The sequence below is a fragment of the Salmo trutta genome, chromosome 4 (genome assembly GCF_901001165.1).
Source record: "Salmo trutta chromosome 4, fSalTru1.1, whole genome shotgun sequence".
Lineage (NCBI taxonomy): Eukaryota > Metazoa > Chordata > Actinopteri > Salmoniformes > Salmonidae > Salmo > Salmo trutta.
Window position 1 is genome coordinate 2,902,950 of NC_042960.1, and position 23,982 is coordinate 2,926,931.

The 23,982-nt window shown below is 42.7% G+C and overlaps 1 protein-coding gene across 4 annotated transcripts in view; it reads left to right on the forward strand.

The window, feature by feature from the left end:
• The window catches only part of LOC115191657 (rho GTPase-activating protein 7), a 149,457-nt gene that overhangs the window by 90,879 nt on the left and 34,596 nt on the right, over positions 1–23,982 (forward strand). Inside the window, exon 1 of one of the 4 annotated variants that reach the window (XM_029749461.1) lies at positions 16,338–16,422. The exons of 2 other annotated variants lie outside the window; for them this stretch is intronic. Coding sequence is in view for 1 of the 2 variants with exons in the window: in XM_029749462.1 (XP_029605322.1) it covers positions 23,433–23,445 (13 nt within the window). In the remaining variant the exon portion in view is untranslated. Of the gene's footprint in view, positions 1–16,337; positions 16,423–23,011; positions 23,446–23,982 lie in introns of those variants that run through there. One more of the 4 variants, XM_029749462.1, reaches the window with a different exon arrangement.

Genomic DNA, 23,982 nt, shown 5'->3' on the forward strand with positions numbered 1-23,982 from the left:
TATTGACTTTAAATGTTAGTACACTGCATGGTTACTGCTATCCTCTGATGTAAGGATTGTGACAGGGCCAGTGTGACCGGGCCATTTTGTATTCAAGGCTTTGTTTGAGTGATTTAATGACATATTGAACTTAAGTTTCTACGGAGATAGTGAGTGAAAATGAATGATCGTGATCTCCAACATTCTGAACCATGCCAGTACATTACAGCTAAGGTTTTCCATAGAGTTCTGTCACAGTCACGTTGGCCTAAATAGCTGTTGTTTTTGATAAAGGCGTATATGTGTTGTCTCTGAGTAGCCATTGAGGACCATAGGAACCCACTAACCCAGTATTTACATGTGTCCAGTGAGGACCACAGGAACCCACTAACCCAGTATTTACATGTGCCCAGTGAGGACCACAGAACCCCAGTAACCCAGTATTTACATGTACCCAGTGAGGACCACAGTAACCCAGTAACCCAGTATTTATATGTGCCCAGTGAGGACCACAGTAACCCAGTAACCCAGTATTTATATGTGCCCAGTGAGGACCACAGTTACCCAGTAAGCCAGTATTTACATGTGCCCAGTGAGGACCACAGTAACCCACTAACCCAGTATTTACATGTGCCCAGTGAGGACCACAGTAACCCACTAACCCAGTATTTACATGTGCCCAGTGAGGACCACAGTAACCCAGTAACCCAGTATTTACATGTGCCCAGTGAGGACCACAGTAACCCACTAACCCAGTATTTACATGTGCCCAGTGAGGACCACAGTAACCCACTAACCCAGTATTTACATGTGCCCAGTGAGGACCACAGTAACCCACTAACCCAGTATTTACATATGCCCAGTCAGGACCACAGTAACCCACTAACCCAGTATTTACATGTGCCCAGTGAGGACCACAGGAACCCACTAACCCAGTATTTACATGTGCCCAGTGAGGACCACAGGAACCCACTAACCCAGTATTTACATGTACCCAGTGAGGACCACAGTAACCCAGTATTTGTGCCAGCCTTGAGACACAGAGAGATAATCATCTCCAGCCCAGCCAGACCTTGTTGGGTTCAACTGACCTTGCGTCTGTGGAATAAAGAGATCTATTCGTTCGCAGACACAAACACACACACACGGAATGCCAGCAGAGAACTGAATGTATTGATAGTCAAAATTGATTTGGGTATCATTTGGTTTCTCTGTGGGGATTCATAGAAGTAATTCGGCGAGACCAATATTATATCCTGCAGGGATTCTGATCACAAGACTGAATGAATCAAATCATTAGACATGAGGAGACAGACACCCTATTCACAAGCCTGGTTCCAGATCTGATCTCACTAGCCTGGTCCCAGATCTGATCTCACTAGCCTGGTCCCAGATCTGATCTCACTAGCCTGGTCCCAGATCTGATCTCACTAGCCTTGTCCCAGATCTCATCTCACTAGCCTGGTCCCAGACGTGATCTCAGTAGAAACACAGTGTGGACAGAAGGAGAGAGAATGACATGAGAGAAGTAGAAAGACTGTAGAGAGAGAAAGGACATAACGAAAGGAGAGAGAGCAGAGAGGGGGGCAATAGAGAGAGAGAGAGAGAGGGGGGAGGGGGCAATAGAGAGAAAGAGAGAGGAGGGAAATAGAAAGATGGAGAGAGAGAGGGAGAGAGAACCTTTGTGAGTGTAATGTTTACTGTTAATTTTATTGTTTATTTCACTTTTGTTTATTATCTAGATTACTTGCTTTGGCAATGTTAACATATCTTTCCCATGCCAATAAAGCCCTTAAATTGAGTTGATTTGAATTGAATTAGAGAGAGAGAGAGAGAGGAGGGAGGATGGATGGAGTGGGGGGACTGATTTCCGCACGTGTAATACAAACTCTGTTTTGTATTACACGTTTTGACATCAAGGCTGTTTCCACTGTGGGCAAACTGATAGCATATCCTACAATCAATAAGAGAGTGTGTGTGTAGCAGAGGTGGTTCGTTGAACTGCGCTCCTTTTGACCTTTGCATAAAACCCAAATACCCATATTGGTTGAAAAGTCTATGGGCTTTAGCTCACTGAGAGAATATAATCTTGAAGAACTCCGTCCAGAACCAGACGGTTACATGCACTAGTCAGAACTATGGCCTTGGTTCAACCTGGGAAGACAGTACTTCAGGTCACCACCAACGGGGCTAGCGCTCACTAGCTAGCTAGTTCACATCTGCTGCACGTGAGCTGCTGTTCACCCTTATCTTTGTCAAATACAATCCATCTGTCCATTCCCCAACCAATCAACTCTCACCTACGTTTTAACTTCATCACTGACCTACATTCAGTCTTCCTTCACTGCTCCACATATGAAAGTGACTGGCGTCGTTATTTATGAGTCTGTTGAAGCGTTTCTCACTCCACCTCCTCATACCTCCACACACACACATTTTCCATTCCGCACTGGTCATTTACAAAAAGGAGGAAGGAGAACATGTCTGTCCGTCACAAAAGACAAACATTTTCACCAAACTCCAATACTAGATCATATTTGACCAAAATCGTTCTACTATCCGGGCAACTCTGAAATTGACCGCTTCTCCAAAAGATACAATCTGAAGGACCGGTGTAAGCAATGTTGAAATAGCTCCAGCATGCACTCTGGTAGGCTTAAAGGAACTTTAACCCATATGTCTAAGACCCATTCTATCTGCTCAGATCTACAGAAGTGCCCAGGAGATTAGGGCCACTGGGCGAAGGGTTCGAGTTTAGCAAGTCCTTCTCTAGGAAAAGAGGAGTTTGAAGGTTTAGCAGAATAAAATGACACAGTAGAAACGTATTTTAAATATATCTGATTGCCTGTTAGCAGGAATTTGGCTGGGGGACTCCTAGTTATAACGATCTCTCCGACAAAACAGACAAATCGCTCTTCTGACTTCTGAACAAGTAATTATGGACACCTGCAGCACACCCATTCGGACGACTCAAAAACCTCCGAGATCTGACAAAAAGGAGATGGTGAAGTGTCTATTGATTGTCAGGAGCCATCATCACAAACAGTGTAACAGTCAACTACTGTTTGTAGTTCTGTCCAGAGACGGAAGAGGAAGAGAGACATCCCACTCCATCATTTTTTCTGGTTCGTATACAATCAATGAACTAAGCAGACCAGCTGCTAATGAATTGGTGAATATGGGAGAGCCAATCCTTAAGCAGACCGGAACTGTGACAATTATTTTTCAATGGTAAACGGCCTAACGGTGCTATCTTAACATTGGGTCATTGAGGTTGTTTCTGGTGGTTCTAGTAGTCTACGGGATAATATGACAGTTACATCCCCAAGGAGGCTGAGATGAGCCCAGCTCTGGGTCCACTCAGTCAGGGAGGCACCTGAACTCTACCCCCAGGTGTCTCCTGAGGCCTACTCCACTCAGCCTATAATAGAGCCCTCAACAGAGCTTCAACCCGGACCAAATCTCTGTGCACACTATTGGCAAAGCACCCCCCACTCAGGATCCATCTCCCTTTTCTTATAGGGAGGTGTTACAGTCACCCGCAACCTTTGACCCCTCAGTCACGACCTCTCTGTCACCCTGAAAGGAAGTAAGGACACAGGGCCACTGGAGGAAGGGTGTCCCCTCCCCTGTGACCCTTGCCAGTAGCCTATGAACTCTCTATTTAACTCCTGATGGCTGGTGGAGAATGCAGGCAATGAAGCGCTTAGTGAGTCAGTGTGTTAGCGTGCTTGTCCAAGTGACACTTTGACTATCTCTCCACCATTCACTCTCTATTTGGGAGGTCAGGGTCAATTGACATGGTGTGTGTCCAACACTTCACCCCTGACTAACGCCTCAACTGGGCTGGAGAAGTCATTTCTCCTCAGTCTTAAGTCGACATAATGTTATTCATTGGGTTTGAGACAACAAACATAATAGCCAGAGAGAATGTTTCGAGTCAGGAGTTTTGGGAATGTTATGGCCCATATAGAAGTGGGGCTTGTTTGATTTAGCCCTGAGGTAACTGACGAAGCCGTTGTCGATTGACCTCGTGTTTGCGTGACCGAGATTCCTCCTTCGAGCATGTTGTTATTAATGCCTCTCCTGGCATTAAACGACTAACTGTTAAAACGTAATGAATGATAAACAGGTTCGCTCTTTCTCTTCTTCTCTTCTCCCTTTCTCCAGGTCAGTTTGCCTGTCATGTGAACCACTTGAGTGGTTCTCACCAATAGTATCAGTGTTGAAACGTGATCTTAAAACACCCAGCTCTCACAAGTTTCATCAACATGACAGTTGGTGGACAGAGTTAAAATCCTCCTGAGGGCAATTGGAGAGAGAAAGCAAGACTGAAACTGGACTCAGTCTTCCACCTCTCTCCTTTCTCTCTTGTGTTGCTCTGCTTAGTGACAGACCTCGCAGCCACAGCTAATATAAAACCCCTGAAGTTATCCTTCAGAAACAACAAAGTTTTTGGGGATTTGAAGCCAAGTCGGTCATGTTTTTTTTCTTTCTTTTCTTTCTTTCTTTTGTGTCAGTCGTGGTACAATGACACTGTTGTCCACTGTGAAAAACAAGGGACGTTGTACAGCGGCAACAAAAAAAGGAGCTGTACAGTTGGTCCCAATGCCAGCATCGTGATGACATTTGAATGAAATGATTACAGTTCAGCTTGGGGGGGGCTACAATTGTTGTTTTACATTTTCAGAGTTGACAGGGATTTACGGTCTTTTAGATGCTCAGTGTGTGTACATATTATTTATCCCAAAATGTGGCACATTTTCTATCTGTAAACTGGTTTTCTAGTTGAGGAGACATCATCCCGCTGGGCACAGACGTCAGACGTCAGTTCAATGTCTATATTTGATTATTTGATTAACTATAACTGCATATCAAGGAATTGGCGAGGGCACTAGAGCAGTCTGCAGCACCCGGCCTCACCCTACTAGAATCTGAAGTCAAATGTCTACTGTTTGCTGATGATCTGAAGCTTCTGTCATCAACCAAGGAGGGCCTACAGCAACATCTAGATCTTCTGCACAGATTCTGTCAGACCTGGGCGCTGACAGTAAATTTAGTATGACCAAAATAATGGTGTTCCAAAAAAGGTCCAGTTGCCAAATACAAATACAAATTCCATCTAGACACCGTTGCCCTAGAGCACACAAAAAACGATACATACATTGCCCTAAACATCAGCGCCACAGGTAACTTTCACAAAGCTGTGAACGAGCTGAGAGAGAAGGGCCTTCTATGCCATCAAAAGGAACATCAAATTCAACATACCAATTATGGTCTGGCTGAAAAATACTTGAATCAGTTATAGAACCCATTGCCCTTTACAGTTGTGAAGTCTGGGGTCCGCTCACCAACCAAGAATTCCCAAAATGGGACAAACACCAAATTGAGACTCCGCATGCAAAATTCTGCAAAAATATCCTCTGTGTACAACGTAAAACACCAAATAATGCATGCAGAGCAGAATTAGGCCGATACCCGCTAATTATCAAAATCCAGAAAAGAGCAATTCCCAAGCCTTCCAAAACAAAGACATCACCTACAGAGAGATGAACCTGGAGAAGAGTCCCCTAAGCAAGCTGGTCCTGGGGCTCTGTTCACAAACACAAACAGACCTCACAGAGCCCCAGGACCACAACACAATTAGACCCAACCAAACCATGAGAAAACAAAAATACAATTACTTGACACAATGGAAAGAATTCACACAAAAAACAGACTAAACTAGAATGCTATTTGGCCCTAAACAGAGAGTACACAGTGGCAGAATACCTGACCACTGTGACTGACCTAAACTTAAGGAAAGCTTTGACTATGTACAGATTCAGTGAGCATAGCCTTGCTATTGAGAAAGGGCACCGTAGGCAGACCTGGCTCTCAAGAGAAGACAGGCTATGTGCACACTGCCCACAAAATGTGGAGGTCCTGCCAAATGTATGACCATATTAGCGACACATATTTCCCTCAGATTACACAGATCCACAAAGAATTCGAAAACAAAACTAATTTTGATCAACTCCCATATCTACTGGGTGAAATACCACAGTGTGCCATCACAGCAGCAATATGTGTGACCTGTTGGCACAAGAAAAGGGCAACCAGTGAAGAACAAACACCATTGCAAATACAACCCATATTTATGTTTATTTATTTTCCCTCTTGTACTTTATCCATTTGCACATCTTTACAGCACTGTATATATAGATAATATGACATTTGAAATGAGTAATGTTTATTGTTTCATTTTTATTTTTTATTTCACTTTTATTTATTATCTACTTCACTTGCTTTGGCAATGTTAACGTATGTTCCCATGCCAATAAAGCCCCTTTAATTGAATTGAAATGAAATGAAATGAATTGAGAGAGAGAGAGAGAGAGACAGAGAGAGAGAGAGAGAGAGAGAGAGAGAGAGAGAGAGAGAGAGAGAGAGAGAGAGAGAGAGACGGGAACAGACACATCATTGCTGTTCATTAGCCCCAGAGTCAATAAACCTACTGTGTGCTTGTGTGTGCTAAACATTGACATTGACTGGTGGCTGCTTGTGCGAGGGACATACAGTGGTCATGTCAGGTTAATAGGTTATAGCAGGTTAATAACAGATTACTTATTAGGTTACGACTGTTCACATGCCAGTCCTTGCTAAATGGAGTCACTCGCTCTTTGAAGCATAGAGATCCAATGAATTACTAGAGTTTTTTTTGCGATGTCACCTCCCCTGTCTCAGTGGAAGCTGCCGAAGGGAGAACGGCTCATAATAATGTCTGGAACGGAGCGAATGAAATGGCATAGTCTTTTAGACGCTCAGTGTGTGTACGTATTATTTATCCAAATTATGGCACATTTTCTAGCTGTAAACTGGTTTTCTAGATGAGGAAACATAATCCCACTGGGTGCAGATGTCAGTTTAATGTCTATATTTGATTTACATTACAACTAAACTGAAATCAACAAAACATTAAACATTTAATTCTCGAAATTCCTTTACGTTGATGACTTTTTGCAAATCCAACCAGTTTTCCATGTTGATTCAACGTCATCACATTAAATTATTGGTTGAACTAACGTGGACACAATATTGATTCAACCAGTTTGTGCCCAGTGAGATATAACTAGTGAGATATGTCTGAGAGAGAGAGAGTGAGAGAGAGCGTGAGACAGAAAGAGAGAGTGAGAGGGCCATAGAGAGAGAGAGACAGAGAGAGAGAGAGAGAGAGAGGGCCACAGAGAGAGAGAGACAGAGAGAGAGAGAGACAGAGAGAGAGGGGGACACAGAGAGAGGGGGACACCGAGAGAGAGAGACAGAGAGAGAGAGAGACAGAGAGAGAGGGGGACACAGAGAGAGGGGGACACAGAGAGAGGGCCACAGAGAGAGAGAGACAGAGAGAGAGAGAGACAGAGAGAGAGGGGGACACAGAGAGAGGGGGACACAGAGAGAGGGCCACAGAGAGAGAGAGAGGGAGAGAGGGGGGGACACAGAGAGAGGGCCACAGAGAGAGAGAGAGAGAGAGAGAGAGAGAGAGAGAGAGAGAGAGAGAGAGAGGGGGGAGCTGGAGATCATATGGAGGTGTTGTCATAGCTTCTTGTCTCCAGCTGGACTGTATTAAGACCCTCCACACCCCCAGACTCATCACTGCTGTTCATTAACCCCAGAGTCAATAAACCTGTGTGTGTGTGTGTGTGTGTGTGTGTGTGTGTGTGTGTGTGTGTGTGTGTGTGTGTGTGTGTGTGTGTGTGTGTGTGTGTGTGTGTGTGTGTGTGTGTGTGTGTGTGTGTGTGTGTGTAGTTTTTACAGCGATGTCACCTCCCCTGACTCAGTGGAAGCTTCCGAGGGGAGAACGGCTCATAATAATGTCTGGAACAGAACGAATGAAATGGAAACCATAGAAACCATGTGGTTGATGTATTTGATACCTTTCCACCTATTCCGCTCCAGTCGTTACCACAAGCCCGTCCTCCCCAATAAAGGTGCGACTGACCTCCAGTGCCTGACATCTAAGACTCAATTGTCAGTTAGCTGTCGCTGACAGTGACAGGTCAGCTTCTTATTCTGTCACTTAGAATGGTTGTCTTGAATGTGTTATGTTGTTGTGAACGTGAGCATGAATCTTGTCTTGAATGTGTTATGTTGTTGTGAACGTGAGCATGAATCTTGTCTTGAATGTGTTATGTTGTTGTGAACGTGAGCATGAATCTTGTCTTGAATGTGTTATGTTGTTGTGAACGTGAGCATGAATCTTGTCTTGAATGTGTTATGTTGTTGTGAACGTGAGTGTGAATCTTGTCTTGAATGTGTTATGTTGTTGTGAACGTGAGTGTGAATCTCTCCGGTTGGTCGTACCGAGAGGGACTACTTTACAGTAATACATTCTATATCAATCAATAATATATCTACGGTTTTAAACAAAAAATAAACTCCCCTGCACAACAGTCAGAAATTGTTTTCGATGTCTGTAAAGTATGTTGTTATTCACTTATCCCAATTAAAAGTCTGAATGACCCTGTCTGTTTTGCCCTCTCCAAGTCAGAGGTTTCACTTTAAATCTGTTTGATGTCCATTTTTAATCAGGCAGAAAGCTGTCTTATACCTGGAGGACTGATGACCTCTGACCTAGAACTCTTTTTAGGAAGGAGAGGAGCCTCGGGGTGCGGTGCCAATGTCCTAATGAAGTGCTTCTGTCTGAGGCACACCTGCCAGGTCTGCAACGCAGCACAACCTTTAGTATAATATATTCCCATTTCTTATTCCATTTCTTTATTTTTATCCTCTTTGATTCAGATTATTTAGGTTGCAGCACGGAGGATTTGGGTCATTGTATCGAAAAAGACAAATATTTATTTATAGACGTCCAGATTTAAATAAAGGCCATCAGTTTGAATCATAGAGCTGCTACCTAACAAGTCTCACACACAGAGAAACAAGTAGGCACGTGCCCACACACACACACACACACACACACACACACACACACACACATTCACCTCATCTTTATCTATAACCGTCTCAGAACACATTTCTTACATGGGATGTATTTCAGAGTGCTTAAGGTGAGAAAGACAGAAACGTGTTTCCTAAATGAGACTGATAGTAAAACAACAATAAAACAACTGTGGACCTGAGAGACTAATGCAGTTATCCATTAGGAGTTGAAGGGCATTAAATGACCTGCACACAAAAGGGAGGGAGGGGAGGGGGGGGGGAAAGAAGAGTAAAAGCAATAGAATGAAGTGTTGCAATTCGTGTGGACGGAGAAAAGTTATTTAACAGTTTTTTTGGGGATGTTATGAATTGGGAATTTTTCAATTATTAATTGAATTTGACTATTTCATTCTCTCTCCTCTCTCGTTCTCTCTCTCTCTCTTTCTTCTCTCTCTCTCTCTCTCTCTCTCTCTCTCTCTCTCTCTCTTAATTGAGCACTGTTTCTGTCCTAGCTGTAGATATAGCACATTTGGAAAGGCTCTTCTGTATCTGTACAACCTCACGGCCAAACCTGCTTTATATGTTGCCGTGGCAGCCAAGGTGCCAGTATGTACGGCCCGTCACATGGTCTAGCACAGGTCATAGTGCACAAGGGGTCAAATGTCAGGACAGGGTAGACTAAACGCATCAACTTCCTGTCTTTCCCACTTGGCACTGGGGTTATTACCAGTCAGAGAATGAACATATGGCTTTAAGGAATTTGGTCTTGTCTCCATGTGTTTCTACTGGAACTGTTTGAAGCAGAGATTTATATACCTACAGTCTTTTCTGTTGGACTTGGATAGCATGTACGACACACACACACTCTCTCTCTAATCTCGTAAGCACGCTGTTCCACACACTGTGCTCTCAACCCAGGGGCCTCATTGGTACCTTAGCGTTCCGCAACTTAGCCTGCACAGCTATTCATCACCAAGGCCTCTCTTTGTGATTTAATAACACTGAGAGGAGCTCAGCACATGTTCGACACACACACAGCACACACACATGTTCAACGCCACACATCAACAGCTCTGTATGTCATCACTATTTCCTGCTTACATGTGCCTATGGGAATTAGTTGTGCACGTACGCTGAGTGTCGTTCATTAATGATAGTTTATGGCATCCAATGGGAAAGTGAGATGTAAAACAGCTGCATTTGAATGTTGAGAGTTTTTAACATGATAGGGACTAAATGATGCTTTGGTATGCATCTAATAACTTAAAGAGTAATCATGTGACTGAAAATACACAATAAAATGTTTTGTGAGTCAACTAAAGGTGTACAACTAGGCTTATTTATACAGAAGTAAGATCTTAATTTGAGCCAGTTTCTCACAGCAGGAAATAATGCAACAACAGGAAATTTGAATTCTTGTGTGGATTATAATTAATGGACATTTTTGAGGGGCAAATCAAGTCAGACATTTTTATGTAGAAATTGCAAACTTTAGAAGCCTTTTTAAACCTCAAATACACTACAAGTTTGCATTTCCTGCTGTGCAACAACAGGGTGATCAAATGAAGATCCTACATCGGTATTACGTCCCCGATTGATGACATCATGATGAGACCCCAATCGCTCCTGGCACAGAAAGAGAAGGAGGGATTAATATGAATGTATAAAACCCTCGTAATTATACCTCACAGTGAACCACATAACAGCTCTGGGATTTTCAGAGCATTACGACACCGGCGGAAAATAGTCCACTTAATTCATTTTGCAGCCATTTTGTTTGGTTTATTGGTTTTATTAATCAACTGAAACTATTCAGGTGGTTTCCTGACTAGACTTTAATGCTTTGAGCATTTACCTCAAAGACTCATTGGGCATGTTGGGATTCTGTTAGTTCTAGTAATAAAAGCTGCCTCTGCGTACCATTTCTGCAAATGAACCGTGTAAAAGTAATGTTGAAAATGGCTATTATTATTAAACTTTGCTTCATTTCTATCCTCACTAATGTAGAATAAAGTGGGTATGAGTCTTGTACTTGGCATCAAATGTTACATATAACTTATAAATGATGTAAATATTACGTTATCGTGATGTATTTGATGAGGAAGGCATCTGTAGGTCACACTGAGTGTCAGACTCAGAACCCAGATGATCCAGATATAAACTTGAAATGAGACAAAGCTTTTCCTCTCACCCCATCCCTACCAACTGGGCACAGACATCAATTCAACGTCTGTTCCACATTGGTTTAACGTTGATTCAACCGGTGTTTTCCTTATCTCTGTATATCACACCACCCTTCCTCTGACACACAATCGCTCTCTTCCTTTCTCTCCACGTTATCTCTGTCCATCTTACACTCCCATTCTCTTTCCCCTCTTTCCTTGTATACTATCACTTCTTTCTCTCTCCCCCCACTCCTCTCTCTTCTCTTTTGTCTCCCCCTCTCCCTCTTTCCCTCTCTAAAGCAAACCAGCCCTAATCTCCATCGTCCACGCATGACTAATTAGAAAAATATGAGCTATGATCCGGAGGCCCCCGGTGTGTGTGTGTGTGTGTGTGTGTGTGTGTGTGTGTGTGTGTGTGTGTGTGTGTGTGTGTGTGTGTGTGTGTGTGTGTGTGTGTGTGTGTGTGTGTGTGTGTGTGTGTGTGTGTGTGTCTCTCTCGACGGCTTGATCAGAGGATATTTAAAGGACTACCATAATACTCTTAGAAAAAAAGGTGCTATGTAGAACGTAAAAGGGTTATTCGGCTGTCCTCATAGGAGAACCCTTTGAATAACCCTTTGTGGTTCCAGGTAGAACCCTTTTGGTTCCAAGTAAAACCCTTTCTAACATCCTACAGTAGTATTTACAGTTGAAGTCGGAGGTTTGCATACAATTTAGCCAAATACATTTAAAATCAGTTTTTCACAATTCCTGACATTTAATCCTAGTAAAAAATCCCTGTCTTAGGTCAGTTAGGATCACCACTTTATTTTAAGAATGTGAAATGTTAGAATAATAGTAGAGAGAATTATTTATTTCAGCTTTTATTTCTTTCATCAGATTCCCAGTGGGTCAGAAGTTTACATACACTCAATTAGTATTTGGTAGCATTGCCTTTAAATTGTTTAACTTGGGTCAAACGTTTCGAGTAGCCTTCCACAAGCTTCCCACAATAAGATGGGTGAATTGTGGCCCATTCCTCCTGACAAAGCTAGTGTAACTAAGTCAGGTTTGTAGGCCTCCTTGCGTGCACACACTTTTTAAGTTCTGCCAACACATTTTGTATAGGATTGTTGTCAGGGCTTTGTGATGGCCACTCCAATACCTTGACTTTGATGTCCTTAAGCCATTTTGCCACAACTTTGGAAGTATGCTTGGGGTCATTGTCCATTTGGAAGAACCATTTGCGACCACACTTTAACTTCCTGACTGATGTCTTGAGATGTTGCTTCAATATATCCACATAATTTTCCTACCTCATGATGCCATCTATTTTGTGAAGTGCACCAGTCCCTCCTGCAGTAAAGCACCCCCACAACATGATGCTGCCACCCCCTGATTCACGGTTGGGATGATGTTCTTCAACTTGCAAGCCTCCCCCTTTTTCCTCCAAACATAACGATGGTCATTATGGCCAAATAGTTATATTTTTGTTTCATCAGACCAGATAACATGTCTCCAAAAAGTATGATCTTCGTCCCCATGCGCAGTTGCAAACCGTAGTCTGGCTTTTTTATGGCGGTTTTGGAGCAGTGGCTTCTTCCTTGCTGAGCGGCCTTTCAGGTTATGTCGATATAGAACTCGTTTTACTGTGGATATAGATATAGTTTCCTCCAGCATCTTCACATGGTCCTTTGCTGTTGTTCTGGGATTGATTTGCACTTTTCGCACCAAAGTACGTTCATCTCTAGGAAACAGAACGCGTCTCCTTCCTGAGCGGTATGAAAGCTGCGTGGTCCCATGGTGTTTATACTTGCGTACTATTGTTCGTACAGATGAACGTGGTACCTTCAAGCATTTGGAAATTGCTCCCAAGGATGAACCAGGTCCTGAGGTCTTGGCTGATTTCTTTTGATTTTCCCATGATGTCAAGCAAAGAAGCACTGAGTTTGAAGGTAGGCCTTGAAATACATCCACAGGTACACCTCCAATTGAATCAAAGGATGTCAATTAGCCTATCAGAAGCTTCTAAAGCCATGACATCATTTTCTGGAATTTTCCAAGCTGTTTAAAGTCACAGTCAACTTAGTGTATGTAAACTTCTGACCCACTGGAATTGTGATACAGTGAATAATAAGTGAAATAATCTGTCTGTAAACAATTGTTGTAAAAATTACTTGTGTCATGCACAAAGTAGATGCCAAAACTATAGTTTGTTAACAAGAAATTTGTGGAGTGGTTGAAAAACTAGTTTTAATGACTCCAACCTAAGTGTATGTAATCTTCCGACTTCAACTGTACATCCCAACCACCATCATTTTAATCTTCAAAGGCTGGTTGCCCGATCCTAGATTCTAGTCTTGGGTTTTAAAACGTTCTCAATAGAATCCCCATTTACAAAGTGTTTTGTTTATTCCATGACTTGTCTTAAAAAGTGACTGTCAAACTAGTCCTTTATGTCAATGGGGTATTTAACACAATACACAGTAGGAGTTTTGCACAGCTTATATTTCCCCTGGTTTCTTGTCTGTTTTCTGAGTGTCAGTGATCCCAGAACAGTGAGCTGAACGGGTCTAAAGTTCACCGCTTGAAACTCCCCCGTCATCCAGTACGACACTACGGACCTTTCTGTTTTCCTTTACATCAGGAAGGAATGCGAGGGCAGAAAGAAAAGAACAGGGAGACGTGTGTGACGCTGCGTGTTGATGATGGGGAATGTGATGTATGTGTTCTGAACCGCGAGTGGCCCATTTACGTGACAAAACCTGGAGATATATATGATATGTGTGTGTGTGTGTTCGTACATGTGTATGTGTGTGTGCATGCTTGTGTGGGTGTATGGACTGTGTAACTAACAGACTGTTTGCTTTAGCATTCACACATTAGCGCTGTCTAAGAATACCTTCTCTCACCGTTGGGCTGTGCCAGACCAGGGCCACACATGGTACTGCTTTGAGAGGAAAACACTGTGATTATTTCACTCCTTTTAGATGTCAGTGGAGCACAGAAGAAACGATTTACAGTCAGCTGAACACAAACAGCAGGCGTACAACTGTCTCTAAGGTGCAGTGGAGTCGGCTCCAAATGGGTCATTCGTAATAGATTTAACAGTGAGTATAAAGCTATAACTAAGTCTATAACTCAGTGATAAAACATGCCATTGAAACACATAGGTTACGTCCCAAATGACACCCTATTCCCTATTTAGTGCATTACTTTTGACCAGAGGCTAAATGGCACCCCCAGGGCTGGTTAAACACAGTGTGACATATAGGGAATAGGGTGCCGTTTGGGACGAGGGCATATTTAGGTCAGAAGTGTCATAGGAAAGGGTGGAACTTCATTAGAACGCCCTAACTCATGGAGTTCTTTAGTGACAAGTAAATCACATCCATATTTGAGTGATCTGAACTGTCCTGAGTACAGCCTATATACAGTCATTTATGCATTAAATAGTCCACAAGGTCACAAGGTGCCAAGAAACAAGCTGGTTCAGCACCTCTTATGTCTCTGCTTATCCCAGTATATACAGGACAACACACACATGCACGCACACACACACACAAAGACACATACACACACACAGGAAATGTACAAACATGATTCCTGGAATGCCTCTTCAAATTCCCCGTTATATATCTTTTCTCAACAGTTCAGAGATGCTTATCTAGATGCAGGTGTGTGTGTGTGTGTGTGTGTGTGTGTGTGTGTGTGTGTGTGTGTGTGTGTGTGTGTGCGTGCGTGCGTGCGTGCGTGCGTGCGTGCGTGTGGTTTACAGTAATCTCTCTTGGACAGATCCATGAGTAAACGGGAAATGAAAACTTTCCCGAGAATTTTACTTCTGGGTAACCGAGATTATGTTTACAGTAACACAACAAGGATAGAGCAGGAGGTATCATCACACGGCAACTTCCTAGATGTCATAGTCGTGTTTGTAGGTGGCAGGGAAGTCAGGCGCAGGAGAAACCAACTTGGTTAAACTGGAGTATTTTAATTAACAAAAAACAAACTCCAAAACCAAAGTACAAAAATAACATGGGTAAAAATAACCCGTCGCACACCGATAGAAAATACACGCGTACATAACTCACAAACAATCACTGACAAGGACATGAGGGGAAACAGAGGGTTAAATACACAACATGTAATTGATGGGATTGGAACCAGGTGTATAGGAAGACAAGACAAAACCAATGGAAAATGAAAAACTGATCAATGATGGCTAGAAGACCGGTGACGTCGACCGCCGAGCACCACCCGAACAAGGAGGGGCATCGACTTCAGCAGAAGTCGTGACACTAGAGCTCTCTCTGTCTCACACAAACTATTCTTTCACCCCTCTATCTCACACACTGACCTCTGGTTAAACCTGGCTTTACAAATGACTTTTAACCAGATGACTGCTTCTGGTTAAACCTGGCCTTACAAAGGACTTTTAACCAGAGGACTGCTTCTGGTTAAACCTGGCATTACAAATGACTTTTAACCAGATGACTGCTTCTGGTTAAACCTGGCCTTACAAATTACTTTTAACCATTTGACTGCTTCTGGTTAAACCTGGCCTTACAAATTACTTTTAACCACAGGACTGCTTCTGGTTAAACCTGGCTACACAGGACTTTTAAGCAGAGGACTGCTTCTGGTTAAACCTGACATTACAAATGACTTTTAACCAGAGGACTGCTTCTGGTTAAACCTGACATTACAAATGACTTTTAACCAGATGACTGCTTCTGGTTAAACCTGGCCTCAGGAATGAAGTTTAACCAAATGACTGTTTCAGGCTAAACCTGGCCTTACAAATTACCTTTAACCAGATGACTGCTTCTGGTTAAACCTGGCCATAGGAATGACTTTTAACCAGATTACTGCTTCAGGTTAAACCTGGCTTTAGGAATGACTTTTAACCAGATGACTGCATCAGGCTAAACCTGGCTTTACAAATTACTTTTAACCAGATGATTACTACTGGCTAAACCTGGCCTTAGGAATGATGTTTAACCAGATGACTGCTGCTGGCTAAACCTGGCCTTAGAAATGTGTGTTCAGCACCTAAGTAGTCTACCTCATCTCTCTCCCTGTGTTGTGATGAGGATAGAGAACAAAGACAGAGGCACTTCCTCACATTGTGTGTGTGTGTGTGTGTGTGTGTGTGTGTGTGTGTGTGTGTGTGTGTGTGTGTGTGTGTGTGTGTGTGTGTGTGTGTGTGTGTGTGTGTGTGTGTGTGTGTGTGTGTGTGTGTGTCTGTGTGTGTGTATGTTCTCTTCTAATCTATGTCTCCAGAGCAAGGACCCTCGGCCCAGGGCCTGTCTATTTCTAGAGGTTCCTGTTTTCACTACAACTGTCAAATCCTCCTTCTGCTCCGATCCATCAACAACCAGTAACTATCAGAGGGGACATCTGTCAATGACATACACACACACACACACACACACACACACACACACACACACACACACACACACACACACAAAAACATCCCAAAGATGGCATCTGTCTGTATCTCTGAAACCCCTCAACACAAATACACACACACACAAATAAACACGCACACACAATCTGAAATATCATTTGAATTCTGTTCAGTGTATCTGCATTGTGTGAATTTGGAATATAGTTGAAGTCGGAAGTTTACATACACTTAGGTTGGAGTCATTATAACTCCTTTGTCAACCACTCCACAAATTTCATGTTAACAAACTATAGTTTTGGCAAGTCGGTTAGGACATCTACTTTGTGCATGACACAGGTAATTTGTCCAACAATTGTTGACAGACAGATTATTTCACTTATAATTCACTGTATCACAAATCCAGTGGGTCAGAAGTTTACATACACTAAGTTGACGGTGCCTTTAAAAAGCTTAGAAAATTCCCAAAAATTATGTCATGGCTTTAGAAGCTTCTGATAGGCTAATTGACATAATTTGAGTCAATTGGACGTGTACCGTGAGGATGTATTTCAAGGCCTACCTTCAAACTCGGTGCCTCTTTGCTTGACATCATGGGAAAATCAAAAGAAATCAGCCAAGACCTCAGAAAAAAAATTGTGGACCTCCACAAGTCTGCTTCATCCTTGGGAGCAATTTCCAAACGCCTGAAGGTACCACGTTAATCTGTACAAACAACAGTACGCAAGTATAAACACCATGGGACCACGCAGCCGTCATACCGCTCAGGAAGGAGACACGTTCTGTCTCCTAGAGACGAATGTCCTTTGGTGCGAAAAGTGCAAATCAATCCCAGAACAACAGCAAAGGACCTTGTGAAGATGCTGGAGGAAATCGGTACAAAAGTATCTATATCCACAGTAAAATGAGTCCTATATCGACATAACCTGAAAGGCCGCTCAGCAAGGAAGAAGCTGCTGCTCCAAAACTTCCATAAAAAAGCTTGACTGCAGTTTGGGGACAAATGTCCTCTGGTCTGATGAAACAAAAATAGAACTGTTTGGCCATAATGACCATTGTTATGTTTGGAGGAAAAAGGGGGACGCTTGCAAGACGAGGAACACCATCCCAACCGTGCTGCATGGGGGTGGCAGCATCATGTTGTGGGGGTGCTTTGCTGCAGGATGGACTGGTGCACTTCACAAAATAGATGGCTTCATGAGGAAGGAAAATTTATGTGGATATATTGAAGCAACATCTCAAGACATCGGTCAGGAAGTTAAAGCTTGGTTGCAAATGGGTCTTCCAAATGGACAATGACCCCAAGCATTCTCCCAAAGTTGTGGCAAAAAGGCTTAAGGACAACAAAGTCAAGGTATTGGAGTGGCCATCACAAAGCTCTGACCTCATTCCTATAGAAAATGTGTGGGCAGAACTGAAAAAGTGTGTGCGAGCAAGGAGGCCTAAAATCCTGACTCAGTTACACCAGCTCTGTCAGGAGGAATGTGCCAAAATTCACCCAACTTATTGTGGGAAGCTTGTGGAAGGCTACCCAAAACGTTTGTCCCAAGTTAAACAATTTAAAGGCAATGCTACCAAATACTAATTGAGTGTATGTAAACTTCTGACCCACTGGGAATGTGATGAAAGGAATAAAAGCTGAAATTAATCATTCTCTCTACTATTATTCTGACATTTCACATTCTTAAAATAAAATGGTGATCCTAATTTACCTAAAACGGGGAATATTACTAGGATTAAATGTCAGGAATTGTGAAAAACGGAGTTTAAATGTATCTGGCTAAGGTGTATGTAAACTTTCGACTTCAACTGTATCTCCGTCTCTTAAAATGCAGTTAGCTGCTTTATCAGTTACTTCCTCCTTTTGGGTAGGCTGATGAGGTGTGTGTGTGTGTGTGTGTGTGTGTGTGTGTGTGTGTGTGTGTGTGTGTGTGTGTGTGTGTGTGTGTGTGTGTGTGTGTGTGTGTGTGTGTGTGTGTGTGTGCGTGCAACTCAATGGAACCAGCTTTATGGAGCCAGGTCACCCATGATACAAGTCAGTATTCGATGTCCATCCATGTCTGAGGATGCTGGCAACAGAGAGTGCTATTAGCTTCAAGTAGGTTTGGGTTTTGCCAGGGCATTGTGGGCTGGGATGGCAGATGGGCATAAGGATCTGCCTCTTGTGCCAAAGGTTTCTTGTTCAAGTCTGGCAATAAAAAGTTGTTTTATTTGTAAAAACAAATGTAAGCCTATCCCAAACCTGAACCCTTAACTTGACCATTCAGAGTTAAAAACCTCAAAGTCTAAGCCATTAGGGGTGGGGTACTAAGCTGACATATGGAATTGTTTTAAGATGGTGTTACCATGGATCATTTAGCTATTTGATTTTAAATTTCAGGACCGCTTTAGGTATAAAATAATATTACAATTATTTGATAAAATATTGATTTTGGCCTTTACTACTATCGGTGTTCTTTTCCCAGTAGAGGTTAGAGTTCTCTCAGTATCATCTCAGGGTGTTTTCTTCCCAGTAGAGGTTAGAGTTCTCTCAGTATTACCTCAGGGTGTTCTTTTCCCAGTAGAGGTTAGAGTTCTCTCAGTATAATCTCAGGGTGTTCTCTTCCCAGTAGAGGTTAGAGTTCTCTCAGTATTACCTCAGGGTGTACTCTTCCCAGTAGAGGTTAGAGTTCTCTCAGTATAACCTCAGGGTGTACTCTTCCCAGTAGAGGTTAGAGTTCTCTCAGTATCATCTCAGGGTGTTCTCTTCCCAGTAGAGGTTAGAGTTCTCTCAGTATTACCTCAGGGTGTACTCTTCCCAGTAGAGGTTAGAGTTCTCTCAGTATTACCTCAGGGTGTACTCTTCCCAGTAGAGGTTAGAGTTCTCTCAGTATCATCTCAGGGTGTTCTCTTCCCAGTAGAGGTTAGAGTTCTCTCAGTATTACCTCAGGGTGTTCTCTTCCCAGTAGAGGTTAGAGTTCTCTCAGTATTACCTCAGGGTGTACTCTTCCCAGTAGAGGTTAGAGTTCTCATAGTATTACATCAGGGTGTTCTCTTCCCATTAGAGGTTAGAGTTCTCATAGTATTACATCAGGGTGTTCTTTTCCCAGTAGAGGTTAGAGTTCTCTCAGTATCATCTCAGGGTGTTCTCTTCCCAGTAGAGGTTAGAGTTCTCTCAGTATTACATCAGGGTGTTCTCTTCCCAGTAGAGGTTAGAGTTCTCATAGTATTACCTCAGGGTGTTCTCTTCCCAGTAGAGGTTAGAGTTCTCTCAGTATCATCTCAGGGTGTTCTTTTCCCAGTAGAGGTTAGAGTTCTCTCAGTATCATCTCAGGGTGTTCTCTTCCCAGTAGAGGTTAGAGTTCTCTCAGTATTATCTCAGGGTGTTCTCTTCCCAGTAGAGGTTAGAGTTCTCTCAGTATTACCTCAGGGTGTTCTCTTCCCATTAGAGGTTAGAGTTCTCATAGTATTACCTCAGGGTGTACTCTTCCCAGTAGAGGTTAGAGTTCTCTCAGTATTACCTCAGGGTGTTCTCTTCCCATTAGAGGTTAGAGTTCTCATAGTATTACCTCAGGGTGTTCTCTTCCCAGTAGAGGTTAGAGTTCTCTCAGTATCACCTCAGGGTGTACTCTTCCCAGTAGAGGTTAGAGTTCTCATAGTATTACATCAGGGTGTTCTCTTCCCATTAGAGGTTAGAGTTCTCATAGTATTACATCAGGGTGTTCTTTTCCCAGTAGAGGTTAGAGTTCTCTCAGTATCATCTCAGGGTGTTCTCTTCCCAGTAGAGGTTAGAGTTCTCTCAGTATTACATCAGGGTGTTCTCTTCCCAGTAGAGGTTAGAGTTCTCATAGTATTACCTCAGGGTGTTCTCTTCCCAGTAGAGGTTAGAGTTCTCTCAGTATCATCTCAGGGTGTTCTCTTCCCAGTAGAGGTTAGAGTTCTCTCAGTATTATCTCAGGGTGTTCTCTTCCCAGTAGAGGTTAGAGTTCTCTCAGTATTACCTCAGGGTGTTCTCTTCCCATTAGAGGTTAGAGTTCTCATAGTATTACCTCAGGGTGTACTCTTCCCAGTAGAGGTTAGAGTTCTCTCAGTATTACCTCAGGGTGTTCTCTTCCCATTAGAGGTTAGAGTTCTCATAGTATTACCTCAGGGTGTTCTCTTCCCAGTAGAGGTTAGAGTTCTCTCAGTATCATCTCAGGGTGTTCTCTTCCCAGTAGAGGTTAGAGTTCTCTCAGTATTACATCAGGGTGTTCTCTTCCCAGTAGAGGTTAGAGTTTTCTCAGTATTACCTCAGGGTGTACTTTTCCCAGTAGAGGTTAGAGTTCTCTCAGTATTACATCAGGGTGTACTCTTCCCAGTAGAGGTTAGAGTTCTCTCAGTATTACCTCAGGGTGTACTCTTCCCAGTAGAGGTTAGAGTTCTCTCAGTATTACATCAGGGTGTACTCTTCCCAGTAGAGGTTAGAGTTCTCTCAGTATTACCTCAGGGTGTACTCTTCCCAGTAGAGGTTAGAGTTCTCTCAGTCTTACCTCAGTGTGTACTCTTCCCAGTAGAGGTTTGAGGGAGATCATGAGTCACTTATGACTGGCCATTTAGCAGCCCCAGCTATGGTAAACCAACCACACTTGGTTTAAACAGAGGATTTTCCTCGTCATCTCTTTCCCCCTCGTTAAACTGGAACGTTACATGAACTCTCTTCCCACATGGAGTGTGATGGGGATGGAAGGCATTTGTCTCGTTCTGCTTTCTCAGGGGACCCACCAACGCCATGCTGGATGTGCGTTACCACGGCAATAGCACAGTGTTGTCCGGAGCCAATGACGGAGCTGATGACATGATTTAGTAGATGCTTGGGAGGGCTGAGGTGGTTGGAGAATGTTTTGAGGTCGAGGGGGGGGGGTATAAAAAAAAAAAGAGAGAGAGAGAGAGAGAGAGAGAGAGAGAGAGAGAGAGAGACACACAAATGTGGGTGGAAACTGAGCTGCACTTCCTAACCTCCTGCCAAATGTATGACCATATTAGAGACACATATTTCCCTCATATTACACAGGCCCACAAAGAATTTGAAAACAAATCCAATTTTGATAAACTCCCATATCTATTGGGTGAAATACCATAGTGTGCCATCACAGCAGCAAGATGTGTGACCTGTTGGCACAAGAAAAGGGTAACCAGTGAAGAACAAACACCATTGTAAATACAACCCATATTTATGTTTATTTATTTTCCCTTTTGCACTTTAACTATTTGCACATTGTTACAACACTGTATATATTAAATTAATAATATGACATTTGAAATGTCTCTATTGTTTTGAAACTTTTGTGAGTTTAATGTTCATTATACATTTTTATTGATTGTTAATTTCACTTTTGTTTATTATCTACTTCACTTGCTTTGGCAATGTTAACATAGTTTTCCCATGCCAATAAAGCCCTTGAATTGAGAGAGAGAGAGAGAGAGAGAGAGAGAGAGAGAGAGCGTGAGAGCAAGAGAGCACTACAAAACCTGACGTGTGTTGTGCATGCATGTAGAAATTAGTAGGCTAATGAGCAATTCCCTCCTACTAAAGTCTGGAAAGTTTCTGTGAGATTTTAAAGTCAACACTGCCCGACGTGGAATGGTGTACTCATCATAGAGCGACCCTGTAATATTCGCAATATGCCAATTGTCATGGACCTATTAGAAACATTCCATGCTATTTCCTGCCTTTAAAATACACTATATGACAGAATCAATCCACAATAAGACAAAATGTGGTACTTCATGTTAGCATACTATATATGTCTAAGTAGGTTTAGAGGCGCACGGATTGGATAGCCAGTTCGGTGTTACTTTTTATTATTGAATTACAGTGGTAAAAGTGTTTGTTTGATCTTTGGAAAGGCCGGTCTCGTGACTTTTGATCCCAAAAGTGTCGTTGCGGTTCTAACCTGTGCGTGGTGTACGTGTACAGCTCGCCCGACCCCAGGGGTGTGTTTGAAGGGGTTGGCCAAAGTAGGCTACAGTATTAGCATACCGCAACGGTTTCTTTTGAATTATTCAACGTTGCCGTCCACAATGGCGCGTCACGCAATTGTCCCGGTTATGCCATGAATGTATTCTCTAATGATGTGCCAAAGGACGCCTACTGAATTACAGCTTCTCTTCTGAGCTTCAGTGCAGTTGGGCTGCAGCAAAGCAGAGCGGGAGCGGTACTAAGCACTCTCGCTTTTGAAGCACAGAAAACAGTCAATACCAACGTTATAAGCAAGCAATGTAACCAAATGTATTCGATTAAAAATCAACTTAAAGTTGGAAGTAAAGTATAGGTTACCAGCACTTGCAAGAGAAAATAGGTATATACGAATGTAAAAATGTGTACTTTGTAATATTGACTTCGTTCACACCTGCTGGACTACATTCGATTTATGTCACATTTTACGCACAACATGCATTTGACAAAAAATATACAAAGTCCTTACGTGTAAAATCTCACAATATTCCGAGTTTTTTTATGCAGTGTTTATACTACAGCGGCGGTACGGTATGTAGCGCAGTAGAGTGGGTCCTCTGTGCTCCTGTCGATAATCATCAGGTGGGCAGGAAGGGTAGCCTAGACCGGAGCAGAGAGGTGGAGCCACGTTTGTCCATTCCTAAAATCTTATTCACACACTAGTTCATTCACATTCGCGCTTGGGTCCCCATAGGAAGTTTCAGTAGGGGAGACATTTCATAAGATCGAAGAGGAATTGTATTGCGTCCTGTTCAGCCAAACGACAATATAACCATGGAATTACTGTATGATGCACTGTTCAGCGACCTTTTGGAGCTAATTGTGTCTAGAGTTTGAGTCTATAGATTCTGTTTCGTGCGGAGGTTGTGGGTTGAACTACGCTGGAAAGCAGAAAATATGCGAGCTTCGACCTAACATTGGAGTAAACCTGAGCGGACTCGCCAGCCTGGGCGCAGCGGGAGTATTTGGTTTTATCCCGAGGAAGTCTCCGTGTAGAGAAATAAACATGATTTTAAGTCGTAAGTCAATGGATTTGTTTACTCCAATGTTTTACTATTCAGAATGTTTAAATAAATAGGGCTTTCCCTGCTTTTGCGCAGAAAAAACCTACTTGGAATATCATGTTTTCGATTGTTATTTATCTGTTCTCACTTTTCCATGATTTGAATTAAACTTGTATTTAACCATTTTAGAAGGGATTATTCTTTTTTCTCCTTTTGCAAAGAAAAGTTGTTTGACATTGGTCTCACCGGCTCTGTAAGGAACTCCCCTGTGCTGAAATTAGTGTTTGCGCCTAGCTGCAGGCTGTCAGATAAGCAATCTCTTCCAGTCTCCACTGCTCCTACGCCGACTTCCAAGATAAGCGCGCACAGGTTCTTCGACCATGGCCTGCGTTCTATTCGCAGGTTTAGACTATTGAGCCATAGTCTTTTGGCCTATATATATTTCTGTTCAGACGTTTCAATAGCCTGGTATACGTACACACAGACAACAAAGTTTGATTATTCACACTGGTGAATTATACATGTATCTGTGCATAAATTGTGTTCGTTGAC